Below are 15400 nucleotides of genomic sequence, written 5' to 3' on the forward strand. Positions count from 1 at the left end.
GTCATCTGTCGCCATGACATGCACAACACAGAATGTAGAAAAACGCACGTGGATGAAAAACAGGCCCCTCCAACCAATTAGCTAAAAGCTAGGTAATAGAACATCAAATACGTCTATTCCTGGGGCGGGGATTTACAGGAAGCTTGCCCTTTGCCTGCTGGCGGCAGAACTTGGGTTCCATATTAAATATATTTTTTAAAAGTGTAGTGTGTTAAATGTGAAAAGATTCAGTAAAAGTGGAAAAGACATCTGCATGCGTTGTTGCCATACATTTTAACTGCACCTGGCTCTTGACTTGAATTCTATCTCTTGTCATCTTAATCTTCCCAAAACTAGTAACTTTCAAATTAAACTGCCAAAGCCGATACATGACAAAAACAGATTGCAAATAGCGCAAGTAAAAACCTTCACTAATTATGTAAAGTAATGTGCTTAACTAATCTGATTTAAACAAATCCCAGTCTATATGAAGTCATTTAATGTAGGTGGGAAATATACCCTGGAATGTTCTGTAAGGTGAAATTAATTTGTCTCAGTAGCAAATGCAAGCATTTACAGCATGTATGCAATTTTAAGAACTTCTTGAATGTGTGGATGTGCCCTTTCCCTTAAAACAATCAGGTAATTATTTGATGTGGTAGCAAATTTGTTTTAATTAGTATGCGAATATGAAGAAATTATGCCAGTGTGCCTGAGCACCTCTTCTATAAGTGATCTTGTAAAAAGGGATATATGAAGAACTACATTTTTTCACAGAGAGGTCTGAGTATGACTAGACAAATCTTCACAAAGAAAGGGGCAAAACAGGCAACAACAGTGGAAGGACTAGTGAAACATAACACAGCTCTTACAAGTGGCGGGAAAATAAACCTTTTACTTATCTGAAGTGTAGTTTATCCAGCAGGTGGAAAAATGAGTAGAGTAAGGAAAGCAAATTGTGTTTGTCATCAGAGTCAGTACCTCTATAACAGCTAAGATGCTGTGATCAAACATGACAGAACCTGCCAAGAAGCAAGCCCTAAACAGAGCTTATAATATCAGAAGGTACCACTGGTGCCATGGCTTAATTAGAAGAGCCAGCACGTTGTACGTCCAGCTATCCAGTACATAGTCATCTCCATGAGGGATGGAGAACTTGTGTTTTCTATCACTACCTGGTTCTGTAGACAGTCTACTTTTATGTATGTATTTATCTATCTGTTCGGTCATCTGCACCCAGCATTTTATTACTCCAGAGAACTAAGCACATTAATGAAGTGAAATGGGAGAACAGGCTTAGCTATTATTTGCTTATTCACAACTTTTATTATTTTTAAGAGAAGAAAATCTCTGGATAAATGTTAATATGTTCTGCGATCTGAGGTCACCAACACAAATACCTAACAGGAGCTGTTCTTTGCCATTACCATTGTATGCAAACCATCAATCGACTTCAGAACCATCAGAAATTGTCTTTTGAGATCATTCTAGGAGGACAAGTTGATTTATTTCAGTTCAGCACAATCTGGGGATGTTATATGTCTGGGATGAGTTCTTCTGATGCTTGTGTGTGTGTGTTACACAAATAATAACAGGGAAGTCTAACATCCCAGTGAGCGGAGCCAATGGCAACCCACCCCTTGCCTCTGATTGACTTACTAAGGGTCATGCGGTATTACAGTATTGGTGTGATTCTTTAGGAAAACACTGCTCTGAGCGGTCAGAGGAAACCGCATTTAAATATCAGGACTTTCTTTCTTTTTTAAATAATAGTATTGCATTGATGATTTATTGAAATTATATGCAAACTCACACAAGCAGTCTCCATTTTATGGACAGTGTCCCGCCGAGAACAGCACAAAATCATTTAAATAAATAAATAAATAAAATTGCGCCATTTATGTGATCGAGCTGTACGGTGCCCTAGGCGGTTGCCTAGTTCGCCTATGCCTAAGGCCGGCCGTGCCTATAAATGTAACCATAAAGAACAGTGTCCTACATACCTCTGCTTACAGACAGTTCCTTGAAAAGCTGGTATACCCAGTCAAAAATCTGGACATCTAATTTCCATAAAATGCGAATACCAAATAGCATATAACTCTTCCTGGTTCTAGAAGGAATGTGGGATACTACTCAGAAACAGTTAAGAAACAGAGAGTGACAAAAATGGAAAATATAAGCATATTATCAAAGAAACAGTAAAAAATCTGTAGCCAAGGAAACAGGTCCCCAGTGCACTCTCCAAGACCAGGAACACTGCATTGATGGGCCCAGACAATATCCCAAGACACCTTCTAAATAGCATTAACTATCAGGTACTCTAGAATCCCTATTTGACTGTAACTTCCAAACAGGCTCTGTGCCTTACAAATGCAGACCAGCAACCATCTTTTTGCACAAAGATGGGCCATCTACAAACCCTGCAAATTACAAACCCATAATTCTCACTTGTCTCATATGCCATGGAAATTATAAATAATAACATAGAAAACCTCCAGACACATGTCCTAACCCAGTTTGATTTCATCAAGGCAAGTCATGCCTATTCAACCAGGTGGATGTCTTTGAGAAGGTCACCAAGCAATGGACAAGGGCAAAATGGTGCACACTGCTTACCTTGACCTGTCAGAGGCATTTGACACAATACACCACTTGGGCATTGTTGACAAACTTAATAGGTTAGGTATAAACCCTTATATCACCTAGTGGATAGCCAGCTGGCTCACAGACATGACCCAGGAAGTTAGAACTGGGGCGTCCACTAATATAAAGAAGGCAGTCACAAGTAGATTCCCTCAGGGACTGGTCCTGAGACCACTCCTTTTTAGCCTCTACTTCTCTGAAGTCAAGGCCAACATATAGGGCCTCTGGCTGATCAAATTTGCAGATGACTGCAAATTAGATGCAGTCATAGAATCCCCCACTAACACCAATGGTCTCTGGGAAGGGCTGAGAAAGACAAACAACTTGTTTCAGAACCATGGACTAAAATTAAATGCTAAGACATGCATAATGCTATCCTTTGGGAAATCATCCGTCCGTGTTAACTATCATACTGACAACACACCCCAAAGAGTTGACCCAGTAGTCAGGGACTTGGGGACACACAATTACAATAATATAGGCTTTGACCATCACGTGTCTACAGTAGTACTGTATGTTGTGCAGCTTATTTCAAAGACATGGCATCTAGATCCATGGAGGTTACTTTTCCAGTGTATTTGGCTTTCATCAGATTTATCATTGAATACAATGCCTCCTTTGATATGTACTTAACCAGCCACATCCAACAGCTGGAACATCCACAGAGGTTCTTCACTAAAGGAATACATGGAGTAAGTAAATGTCCTATACAGACTGCTTCAAAGCCCTGTCCCCGTATTGTGTCTCCTACAGGCTGTTGAGGGGAAATCTATGCCTGGCATACAAGGCATTGTTGGACCCAAACTGATGGGTCTCCTGAATATCTGCAAAACAAACAGCACCAGAATTATCCATTATAAAGACATAAAGCTTGACTGTGATATAAATAGACACAAAAGAATGCAGAACAGTAAGAAAGACTCTTTAAGGGTGCATCCGGTAACACGGCTTACGCCTTCAAGGAATGATTAATACACCATGTAGCACATATTTTATACATTCCTTAATTACATAATAAATCAATTAATCAGTTCCCATTACCTTTATTTTGACTATTTAAAGTGACCATGTAAATATTTAAAATGACATTGCAAATATTTTAAAATAACAAAGTGTTCCACAGTATGTAAAAAAATATGTTTTAAAACTGATACAGCCAATGAAAATGATATGCATCTTACCCCACATTCAAGTTAATGTCCATATTTAATCTACTAGGATACAAAGTACAACATTTATGATACATTTTGTTTCTAATGACATTAAACAACTCAAAAATTCTTCACCCTGTTGAGCTATAGGTTTAGCCAACACACTATAGAAGAAAGTGGAATCCAAACTACCATGACATTCCCTAAAATGTTCTGCTACGGTGCTTTCTAATCTGCCTCTCCTGATGTCCCCCAAGTGTTCCATGATTTGATTTTTAACTGCCCTCTTGGTTTGTCCTATATACCACTTAATTGGGGAACATCCACAGCCAATTATATAAATCACCCCCCAAGATTCACAGTTATATTGCTCCAGGGCCCTATATGTCCTACCACTTATATTAACCACATTTATATTTATGATCTTATCATACACTTTACACCTATCACAGGGGAAACTACCTTTTCTCATGTTTCCCTTCTCTGCTTTACCCATACTAAGCAGTTCCTTCAAATTCATGAACCTACTATATGAGAAAGTGACCCTATCAGGGAATAACACCTTCAAACTAACATAATTTGTTATAATGGGCCAAAACCTATCCACTAACTTCCCAAGAATCTTAGAAAAAGGTGAAATTCTGTTCACAAAAAATATTTTGTCTCCATCTTCTCATCTCCCAAAATCCTGATATTTACAATTTCTCCTTAATGAGTTGTTTTCTTCCTCAATGTGAGCTATTCCTAATGCTTTTTTAACTTTATTCTCAGTAGAGTTTAAAATATGTTCATCATAACCCTGGCTGAGTAATTTTACCCTAACCTTACAAAACTCATCATCCAAATTGGACTTGTCTGAAGTGTTATTAGCTATATGGAGATATTCTCTATATGACAATGACGCCACCAAATGAGGGGTGTACATGCTGTCAGCCATAAGGAAGTTGTTAACAGCAGTTTCCTTGACAAATTGCTTAAACTAAACTTTCTGACTTTCTCCCACAAAAAATTCCAAATCTAAGTATTGCACTGCTTCCCTGCTAGTGTGAAAATTGAACTCCAAATCAAAGTGATTGCCCTACAAATACTGCATAAAATCCTAAAATTCCCCTAAGTCACCCTTACAAATAAAAATTAAATCATCGATATATCTTTTAAACACAACAATTTTTTTGCTTGTAAAATTCGTTGTTATAACTATATGAATTTTCAAACTGATTCATAAACAAAATGGCATAAACAGGGGCATAAGATTTATTTATTATTTTATTTTACATTTATTTTAAGATTTTAAGATGCCCCCATTGCCGTATCTACCTTCTGCAAGAAATATTGATTATCAAACTTAAAGCAGTTGTGTGTCAAGGAGAATTCCAGCAGACGTATAAAAAAAATCTGTATGTGGGTCTTCACCTAACATGTTCCTTACAGCTTTTATACCCTATCTATTCTGGAGGCTTGTATATAGTGATTTAACATTCACACTAGCACAGTAATAATCACTGTGCCAATCCATACCCCCTATCATGTCAAAGAGCTCCTTTCCATTCTTAATGTGCGACATGATCCTGCACAAAAAATCTTTAATTTGAAAATCCAAGAACATGCCCACATTTTGTAAGTATGCTCCCCTTCCTGATACTATTGGCCTATTGGGTGGATTGTGTATATCTTTATGTATTTTGGGTATCACTTTAAATTTAGCATCTTTGGGGTTCCTGATGTATAACTTCTTAACATCCAAGGTGGAGAGGAAACCAAACCTTTCCCCTCTCTCCAAAATTTCTAATAAGTGAGAGTTAAATTCACTAACAGGGTTGCAGGGCAAAACTTCATATACCAACATATTTTCAAGAAGAGCCATGGCCATGCTGTTGTACCAGTCTCTAGTTAAAATTACCCAATTACTCCCTTATCCACCTGTGTAAATATGTATTTATGACTGTTTTACCTCAGCTGTTATAGAACTTCCCATTGCCTCTTATTTAGATTGTATTCCTTATTCATTTTTCTAAATTTATGGAATTCTACCTCTAATTGCTTTCAAAGAACATTCTCAAAAATACAAATACTGGTAGATGTTTTTGGAGGTATAACGGTACTACAATATGGTACTGGCGGTATCTGTAACCTGCTATACCCGGTGAAAAAGCATGCACTACTGTCCCAAACATCCTATATAGCATCAATGTATTCCCCCAAAATCACAAAACTCATTATCATAAATTGACAAATTGAGCAATGAATCATCACCATTAATGTTTGCTTCATCATTTACTTCATCATTGATATTCACAAAACATTCCTGGGTTAATTCGTTATTTCTATTATCATAAACTTTTAAATGTAACTTACAACAAAAATGAATAACCTCAAGAGTTGTCGGCCAAGCTGTAAAAATGAGTGGGGATAAATTTAATCCCTTTGTCCAATAAAGATACAATATCATAGTTTAGGTTAAAATCTGACAAATTAACTACTTTTAAACTTGCCAAGTCATTTTCATTGTCCTGAATGTTTGTAAGGAATCCAAAAACTGGAATAAGTGTCCGTTCCACGTTGCAGGAGGCCTCTGCTTCCACCAACTCATTTCCAGTAGATTTAATTCCTCTTTCTTCTGTTTCTATTGCCCGTGTTAGAGAATTCCCCTGCCATTTGTGACCTTGACCTTTGGAACCCTTGGTAGACCCCCTTTGGGGTGTAGATTCCATAACCTCTTCATTCAAATCTTCAAAAGAAATGCTTTTTTTGCTACTTGATGCTATCCCTACTGAAGAAAGGGGGAAGTCACACTGATCTCGTCCTCTGCTATTGGCGCGGCGAGCTGACAATCTTCCCCTTGTATCCTTGCGTTGCCAACCAAAGATAAGATTATTTTTATAATTGTTGACATCCTTTTGCAATTTACCCTTCTTACGAAGGGTCACAGCTTCCTCTACTTTATCCACTTTTACCTTCACTTTAATGTCCTTGAGCTTAGTATCAAAAGCAGTTTCCACCGTTATCTCAGCCAAATGGGTCTGAGTTTGTAAAATCTCAGCTCGTATTTTCTCCTGCTGCCTGATGTTATGCTTGATCAGAATTGTCAGCCAAGTTTTAGAGCACGTTAAAGAGGCTGCATTCCATTCCTCCAGCAAGTCCCCCTCCTCATCTGAGAATTCGTACGCTGGCAAACAGTTAATTCTCAGACCCCCTGGGAGTGATATCCAGGGCTAAATATTTTTCAAGGAGTCTGGTGTCATAGAATAAAGTTACCTCCTTAATCAACAGCCGTTCCAATTTAACAAAGTCTGCCTCATTAGCATTTACCTCCCCAGGCACTCAGGGGTCATCACAGGCCTTCCTCTCCTCTCTCTCTTTCCACATACTGGAACAAGAAAAATGGGAATTGTCTGCTGCCATGCTGATGAAACTCCTCTGCCTTTTGACCATATATAAAGCACACAAATCAATTCACCTTTTTCTGATATTCTTGGGAAGTTAGTGGATAGGTTTTGGCCCATTATCGCAAATGATGTTAGCTTGAAGGGGTTATTCCCTGACAGGGTCACTTTCTTATAGAGTAGGTTCATGAATTTGAAGGAACTGCTTAGTATGGGTAAAGCAGAGAGGGGAAACATGAGAAAAGATAGTTTCCCCTGTGGTAGGTGTAAAGTGCGTGATAAGATCAGAAATATAAATGTGGTTAATATAAATGGTAGGACATATAGGGCCCTGGATCAATATAACTGTGAATCTTGTGGGGTGATTTATATCATTGGCTGTGGATGTTCCCAATTAAGTGGTACATATGACAAACCAAGAGGGCAGTGAAAAAATAAATCATGGAACACTTGGGAGACATCAGGAGGGGCAGATTAGAAAGCCTCGTAGCAGAACATTTTAGGGAATGTCATGGTAGTTTGGATTCCACTTTCTTCTATAGTGTGTTGGCTAAACCTATAGCTCATCAGGGTGAAGAATTTTTGAGTTGTTTAATGTCATTAGAAACAAAATGTATCATAAATGTTGTACTTTGTATCCTAGTAGGTTAAATCTGGACATTAACTTGAATGTGGGGTAAGATGCATATCATTCTCATTGGCTGTATTAGTTTTAAAACATAGTTTTTTTACATACTGTGGAACACTTTGTTACTTTAAAATATTTGCAATGTCATTTTAAATATTTACATGGTCACTTTAAATGGTCAATATGAAGGTAATGGGAACTGATTAATTGATTTATTATGTAATTAAGGAATGTGTAAAATAAGTGCTACATGGTGTATTAATTATTCCTTGAAGGCATAAGCTGTGGTACTGGATGCACCAGTAAAGAGTCTTTCTTACTGTTCTGCATTCTTTTGTGTGCTTTTTTTTTATTCAGAGATTGATTTGTGTGCTTTATATGTGATATAAATAGAACCTTCTGGAAAGACAGGTATGTATCCCAGAGACTACCCTTTCTCTGGAACAGGCTCCCTATCCATGTGAAGCAGAGTTCCTCCCTAACCCAATTCAATTGTAACTTGGACAACTGGATGGGGAACAGAAAATTCATCCTTGGTTTGGCACCTATGTATCTAATGGGCATGGACAGCCTTTAAATGGTTCATCTTCCAAGCCCCTGCATATACTTATTAAGGGTACCAAACCTTGTTAATAATTTGGGATGCATGACTAGACTTAAAAATGCCCCGTGGTTGGTAGCCTAGTACACTCCTATGAACCATACTGAAAAATGTTACCACACAAGGTCATTTATTTTTGCTCCTAACAATACTAGATGGAAGATCTGTGTTTTCTTTCTTTGAATTATTGGTGCCACTAGTATTTTGGTTATGTAGTGTAGTTTTCTATGTACTAGATAGCTTCAAAAATCACATGTAATGAGGGTAGATTCAGAAAATTGTGTGAAGGAATAACTCAAACCTGAAAATAGGAGCAAACCTCCAAAAATAGGAGCATCCAGTGCAAGGGTAAATCAGTCCAGAAAATAGGAACATTTCTTCAAAATAGGGATGGTTGAGAAGTCTGGTGGCCTATCTGTTTCTGGTCATATTCCTTTCTACTGGTACGACAATGCAAGTGTCAGCCTCTAATGGAATAAATGCACTTTAAAGTGGCAGAGGTTAAGTCCACTGAAACAAATTTGAAAATGTGCCATGTTTTGGAAAGGCTGCCATTTTCACTGACCAGAACATTACATCATCTCTCCTATTCCCATAAACAGAAAGCATATGAGTTTTTAGACTCCTAGAGTAGAAAATCTGTATTCTCTCCCACTACGTCTGAAAGTGCCTTAACTAAATGTGATGCAGTGGTTGACAAATTTAGCACAACATTTGAATTGAAAGACACACATACCTTTAGCTATCTCATATTTTAGAACTTAAAAGTGCATAGAGCTGGACAATATTCTGTAGAAATTGCTTACCAATGTTAATTACCACTGCCAGCTGTTTTTTCAATGCACTTAGAATATTCTGTCTGCACTTCACTGAAATGTGGAAGGGCTGTCCTCTCCGTAGTAACAGTCTTTTTGTGCTTATTTCATCGGTGTGATGTGCGCCATTATTGGAACGGCACAAAAGGTCCACTGTGTCAAATATACCTGCAACACATTGTAGAATAGGAAAGCAGACATTATCAATTTGTGCACTGGAATAATCCAACTATATTTAAATATATTATGCAAAACAAAGTAATACAGTATTCTCTGTGCTTAAAAAATGAATGCATCATCACTATATCACTACATTTTCTCTTCCTTTTCACCTTCATTACTGACCTTATCTTTCCTCAGTCTGTTAAAAATTCAGTAGTATTCCTGTGTTACAATGTGTATATGTGGGGTTATATCACATCCTACCAACAAGCTTTTTATTGTGTCTTTTGGCTTTTCCCGGTTAGGGGTCGCCACAGTGGAACTCCGGTCCACAGTAGTGGCCTTAGGTCAACTGATGCCCTAGGCAAAAGTGCTCCATGACGCCCCACCACACCACCCAGTGCCCCCATCCTGGTCTACCTACACCAAATAAACACTGAAAAAGCGCCCCTACTAGAGCGGCACCCTAGGCGGCCGCCTAGTTGGCCTATGCCTAAGGCCAGCTATACCGGTCCACTAATGATTGGCAGTTAATTTTTACGTACCGAGTTGTCAGCTCTGACGCACAACCTTCAACGAAGTTACACCCACTCATGCATGTCTCCACGCAGAAGACGCTCTAGCTGAGAATCAAACCGGACAGCGTCTTACTGTGAGGCGACAACGCTACCGCAGTCTGTCTAAACAGTGTAGCCTGCTGAAAGCACAGATTGTGATAGCAAAGATGCAAGAGAATGTTTGAAATGCATCAACGTTAAGAATGAATTATCATATCTATGTAACACTTTGTCTATAAGACAGCTCCTGAAGATTCTTACTGGCAATATCTAACTAAAGGGTTTCAAGTATCATTATCAGTGGAAGATAAAACAAACATTTTATTTTCATTTAAACTAACTTCTTACTCACAATTCTGGAGGATTTTTCATTGGAAATTTCTACACAGATCCTTTTTGACACCTGAGAAACTCTCAAAAATTAACCCTTCAAACAGCAAGTTATGTTGGAGATGTCATCTGTCCACTAATGCTGACTGGTCTCATATTTTTATGACTGTACTAATATTTAACCATACTGGAATGAGATTAACACATGTTTTCAAGCTATCTATACTGATATATTTGTTTTGACAAAGTCTTTAATTTTATTGAATGTTGTTAATAGTAATAATATTAAGAAAGATGACCTGTATTTGTTGTGAACAATGTTAGCAATAGCCAGAAAATGTATAACTAGAAGATGGAACTCTAATGTAGCACCCACAATGGAGGAATTCCTATCATCACTGAAGAAATGCATACTAATGGAGAAAAGAACTAAAGAGTTAAGAACTTTTCCTAAACCATTAGTTAATAGTCCGTGGAGGAAAGTTTTGAATTTGATTGATACCCTACAGATGGAACCAAACTCTTCCTAACTATCATAGTTTATATATTTAACTACAAATGTTTTTATCTGAATCCTTTTTGCCAGACTGAATGTAAATAGTGTAAATAGTTATTGAATGTTATGAATGTATTAAATTATTGTGTTATTTCATCAAATAAAATTCATTTGAGTAAAAAAAAGAATGTAAACAAGTGTTTCATGATGAACCAGAAGGGAAGACAAAAAATCTCTATACAGCGCATGACATACATGTTTTCATCATAGCCTTTATCTTTTGCCTACAGTAAACAATAATTTGATAAGAACACATTACAGTGGGGAGTGGTGTTGTGCCCTTTCCCCACTGTAGTGCAATATATAATCAGCAAGGGGTATGTGGGGTATAGGGGGTGAAACTGATATGCGCATGAGCCCAAAAACAGCAGAATGCACCTGTCAGTAAGGGGCCACTGTAAGCATTAGGGTACAGTAAGCAAAGGACCACTGTGACTGCACCAATGCCCTTATCCCATGCTGAACAATATTAAAAAATAAAGAAAGAATGATAGAAAAAAAACAACCTGCTTGTGCATGGTACAAAAATGCAGTACAATGTGATCCAGGCAAACTTGCTTGTATACAAAACTCATGCTCCAATACTGATAAAGCAGCACTCCAGCCAATGGCAGCATTCTCTAAATGGGATCCACACATTACCACATTATGCAAATACACCCTGGTCTACAGTGAAGGACAAAAGGATTATTAATTGTTTCCTGCCACAAATGAAGACCTGGTGCTCTGCCAAGTTTTTTGAAGATTGTGTTTTGTCCCGTAAAGGATGTGGCCTATCTGCAGCCCTTACAGTATTTTGATTTAGTTGTATAAATCCCATTGATGTCAGGTCTATGCACAATCAGCATCCCACACAATCCCTTTACAGGCTTGTATACTACATTTATGAATTGCAGGATCTATTTAAGTGGGTTCCTTTTACCAATGTGAAGAATCTTTACTATTATACAATCAGTTTGAGCTGATATCCATCTGGCAATATTATCAGCCAGCGCAGTTAATGCTGACGTTTGGATGCTATCATTAATTAATGCCCCAAATGTAAATCACCAGCAAATAAAGTCATATTTACTTCTAAAGCTACTGACTGTTACAAATGAACTAAACAAAACTAGCCACAATATTAAACCAAATAGTACACTGACTTTTCTCCTGACAATTCCCCTAAAAATAATAAGTATCCATAGCAGATCAGACAGCCAGTGTGCAGTCTTTTCCACCAACTGGAGCCCTATTTTCATATATTTTATTTTTTTACCTCCCATCTGTGAGACAGACTGATAAATGCCTTTCCATGGTCTAAAACAGTAAATCCAATAAGCCCCTGTTGTCTGCCTCAGTGCTATTCCAGTAGAAAAACTTAAACAAGCTGGGAGTATGAGGTGTTTATTAGGTGTTCACATGCTGTCTGTTACTGGTCAGACAATTATCCTTCATGATTTCTGCTTTTCTGTTACTCAGAATCGATTCCATTACCTAGCAAAGATAGGAACTGAGACTAGGAAAGTTATACATTTCTGTCTCCTTACTAGGCCAACTTTTATGCAGTAGGTCATTTATGACTGGCCAAAGATCACAAGGGAAAGAAAGCAAAATCCACAAAATCACTACATTAATATTGCTGTACTTGTTTCATCTACCAAATTATGATGCCTAGTGTTTTAACCTGTGGCTGCTTAGATCTGCAAGCACTACCTTGATATACTGCATGGAGTATGTTAATAAATCACGGCTACTTCTTTCAGTTTATTCTATTTTTCTTCATATGAGCACTATAAAATATAATGTCTATTTTAAGCATTATCCTGAAAATATGTAACGTTTTGCAACAGGTATTACGATGCTACAAGGAAGCATAACAGTACTTTGAAGTTCCACACGCAAATTCAAAACTTTCAGAAATGTGAAAATATGAAAGTCATTTATTATGGAGAGCTATAAATTATCCAATGTATCATGGTTTATAATTCTGTTTACAATAGTTTTGTAAAAGCCTGACAGAATAAAGAACAGTTCAGGATAAACCTAATATTCGAGCAGTGAGCCACAGTGCCACATATGTGAATTGTGTGTGTACAAGTAATTCAAGACACAGAAATATATGTTTAGGAAACCTCCGCACACTGGACTATCTTCAGACTTTGATAATAATGACAGCTCATGTGTTGTTTTATTAGTTTCCTCTGACTGTACTAAGGATGTTGCTGAAAATGTTTTCCTGCAAACATAACTGTATAATCCATAATGTTTTAGATGTATGTCTTAAGAGCCTCCTAATTTAAAATCAGTTAATTCTGCTCCATTTTCTTGTAATATAACAATGTATTTGTTAAAGTAGTAAACGTAAGACACAATTTAAAGCAAATATGCACATTAAATAACATAGCCTGGCAAACAGGCTGCAGTCAGAGGTTATTTCAAGTGTTTAGCATGTTTAAGGCTGGGTAAGGCAGTCCTTGAATAATCAAGACAAGAGGTAATCTTTTGGGTTTTAGAAAAATGAGTTTGTATACATTCTGCTACTAGGTCCAAGATAGTCCTCTCAAACTGTCCAAATTTTTGCTGATATTTTTAGTCTGTTCCTTATAAAATGTGTGGTTTTCTGGCAAATCACTAAGAATTGAAATGACTGAATAATGACATACATTTAAGTTTCAGATTTCATTTTCTTCAGAAGAGGCATGCTAACACAAATCATGTTATTCTAGCAACTTTCTAAGTTTATAGGAGCAATATTTAAACTCTGTCCCTATTTTGTGGTCTTTGTCCTCCTATTATTTAAGGCTTTGTCCAGATTTCTTGTGCTAAGAAATTGAGAAGTATGATTAGACAGATCAAGAAGCTAGAAGTCAACAGTTGTAGCTTAAACCACCTACTGGCAGTCATTAGAATATTACAAGAGTGCAACATCAGTACCAGGAACAGAAAGGTTTGGGAAAAGGATCCTTCTTTTGCTGCCAACTGAGGGAAAATCTGTCTCGGTATCAAGCAAGGACCATAGTTTAGAAGGTAGTAGATGAGTGTGGCTCACATGGGGCTAAATGCCCACCACATTCTTTTCTGTTAGGGTCAGCTTCACACAGGCTCACTGGGAAGAGGTGACACAGTATGTTATTAAACTGTTGGACTAATGTTCATTTGTGTTCCTACTATTAAGTGATAACCTGGCAGAATTTCAAGCCCCATAAACCCTGAGAACACTGCTGCCTACGCGGAACTATTCACAGAAACTCTATATAAGCAAGTTAATAGCTGCATAGAAGCAGCTGTATCAACCAGGAAGAAGTGTAGCACTAACTCAAAAACCAAGCCACCCTGGTGGAATTGCAACATCAGTGGGCTGTATAACAGAAGGAAGAAAATCATGGCAAAAATTAGAAGGTGTAGCACCGAGCAGGATTAAAGCACGCTCATCAAACTACATAAACAGCTTAGAGGACAAAGAAGATCTACAAAAGCCAAATCTGAGGTAAATCTGACCTCTCAGGACAATGAGAACCACAAGGCATACTTTAGCTATGTCCGCAACCTCAAAAGCAATACACAATTATGTGCACAGCTCATTCTTAATGGAGCCACCTGTACTGAGCCAGAAGGCATTGGCAAACCTACTGGCAGAAAAAATTCAGCTCTAAACTTACCCTTCTCCCTACCAATCTCCCCTCAGAAAATACCATCAAATATAATTGCCCCCAGTATCACTAGGGAACAGATCCTCAATGATGTGTCTATGGCCAAAGACACTGCATCGATGGGCCCAGAGAATATCCCAGGATGCCTTTCAAGTAGCATGAAATGTGATTTATCAGGTCCACTGGAATTGCTATTTAACTGTAGCCTCGAAAGAGGATTTGTGCCTCATGAATGGAGAACAGCAACAGTCATCCCTCTTCGCAAAGGTGGGTCATCTACAGACCATGAAAACTACAGAACCGTAAGTCTTAATAGTCTCATATGCAAAACCATGGAAAGAATTATCATGGAAATGATCGATAATGACATGGGAAATCTTCATACACTGGACCCAAACCAATTTGGTTTCATCAAAGGCAGATCATGCCTACTCAACCTGGTGCACTTCTTTGAGAAGGTCACCAAATCAATGGATGAGTGCAAAATGGTTCACACTGCCAACCTTGACCTAGCCAAGGTATTTGACACAATACCCCACTCTAGCATTGTTGATAAACTCAAAAGGTTAGATATAAACCATTATGTCACCTGGTGGATAGCCAGCCATCTCACAGCCAGGACCCAGAAAAGTAGAATTGGAGAGTCCACCTCTACAAAGAGGCAAGTCACAAGTGGAGTCCCTCAGGCATCTGTCCTGGGACCGTTCAGCTTTCTCACAGCCAGGACCCAGAAAGTTAGAACTGGAGAGTCCACCTCTACAAAGAGGTGAGACACAAGTGGAGTACCTCAGGCATCTGTTCTAGGACCGTTCCTTTTTGTCATTTACTTTCTGAAGTAAAGGACAATGTCAAGGGTATCTGGCTGATCAAATCTGCAAACAATTGCAAATTAGGAGCAGCCATAGAATCTCCCACCAATACTAATGTTCTCCAGGAAGGGCTGATACAGACAAGTAACTTGCG

General features: G+C 38.0%; 1 protein-coding gene across 1 annotated transcript in view; it reads right to left on the minus strand.

The window, feature by feature from the left end:
• LOC122808581 (protein-glutamine gamma-glutamyltransferase 2-like) overlaps positions 1-9538 on the minus strand; it is a 565300-nt gene extending 555762 nt beyond the window's left edge. The window contains exons 1-3 of the mRNA XM_044079538.1: positions 9466-9538; positions 9231-9368; positions 1241-1279 (exon numbers count right to left, since the gene is read on the minus strand). Coding sequence (XP_043935473.1) covers positions 1241-1279; positions 9231-9368; positions 9466-9538 — 250 coding nt within the window. The remainder of the gene's footprint in view (positions 1-1240; positions 1280-9230; positions 9369-9465) is intronic.
• Positions 9539-15400: the final 5862 nt, after the last annotated feature.

The sequence above is a fragment of the Protopterus annectens genome, chromosome 8.part0 (genome assembly GCF_019279795.1).
Source record: "Protopterus annectens isolate FY-2018-M chromosome 8.part0, PAN1.0, whole genome shotgun sequence".
In the NCBI taxonomy this organism is placed as follows: Eukaryota; Metazoa; Chordata; order Ceratodontiformes; family Protopteridae; genus Protopterus; species Protopterus annectens.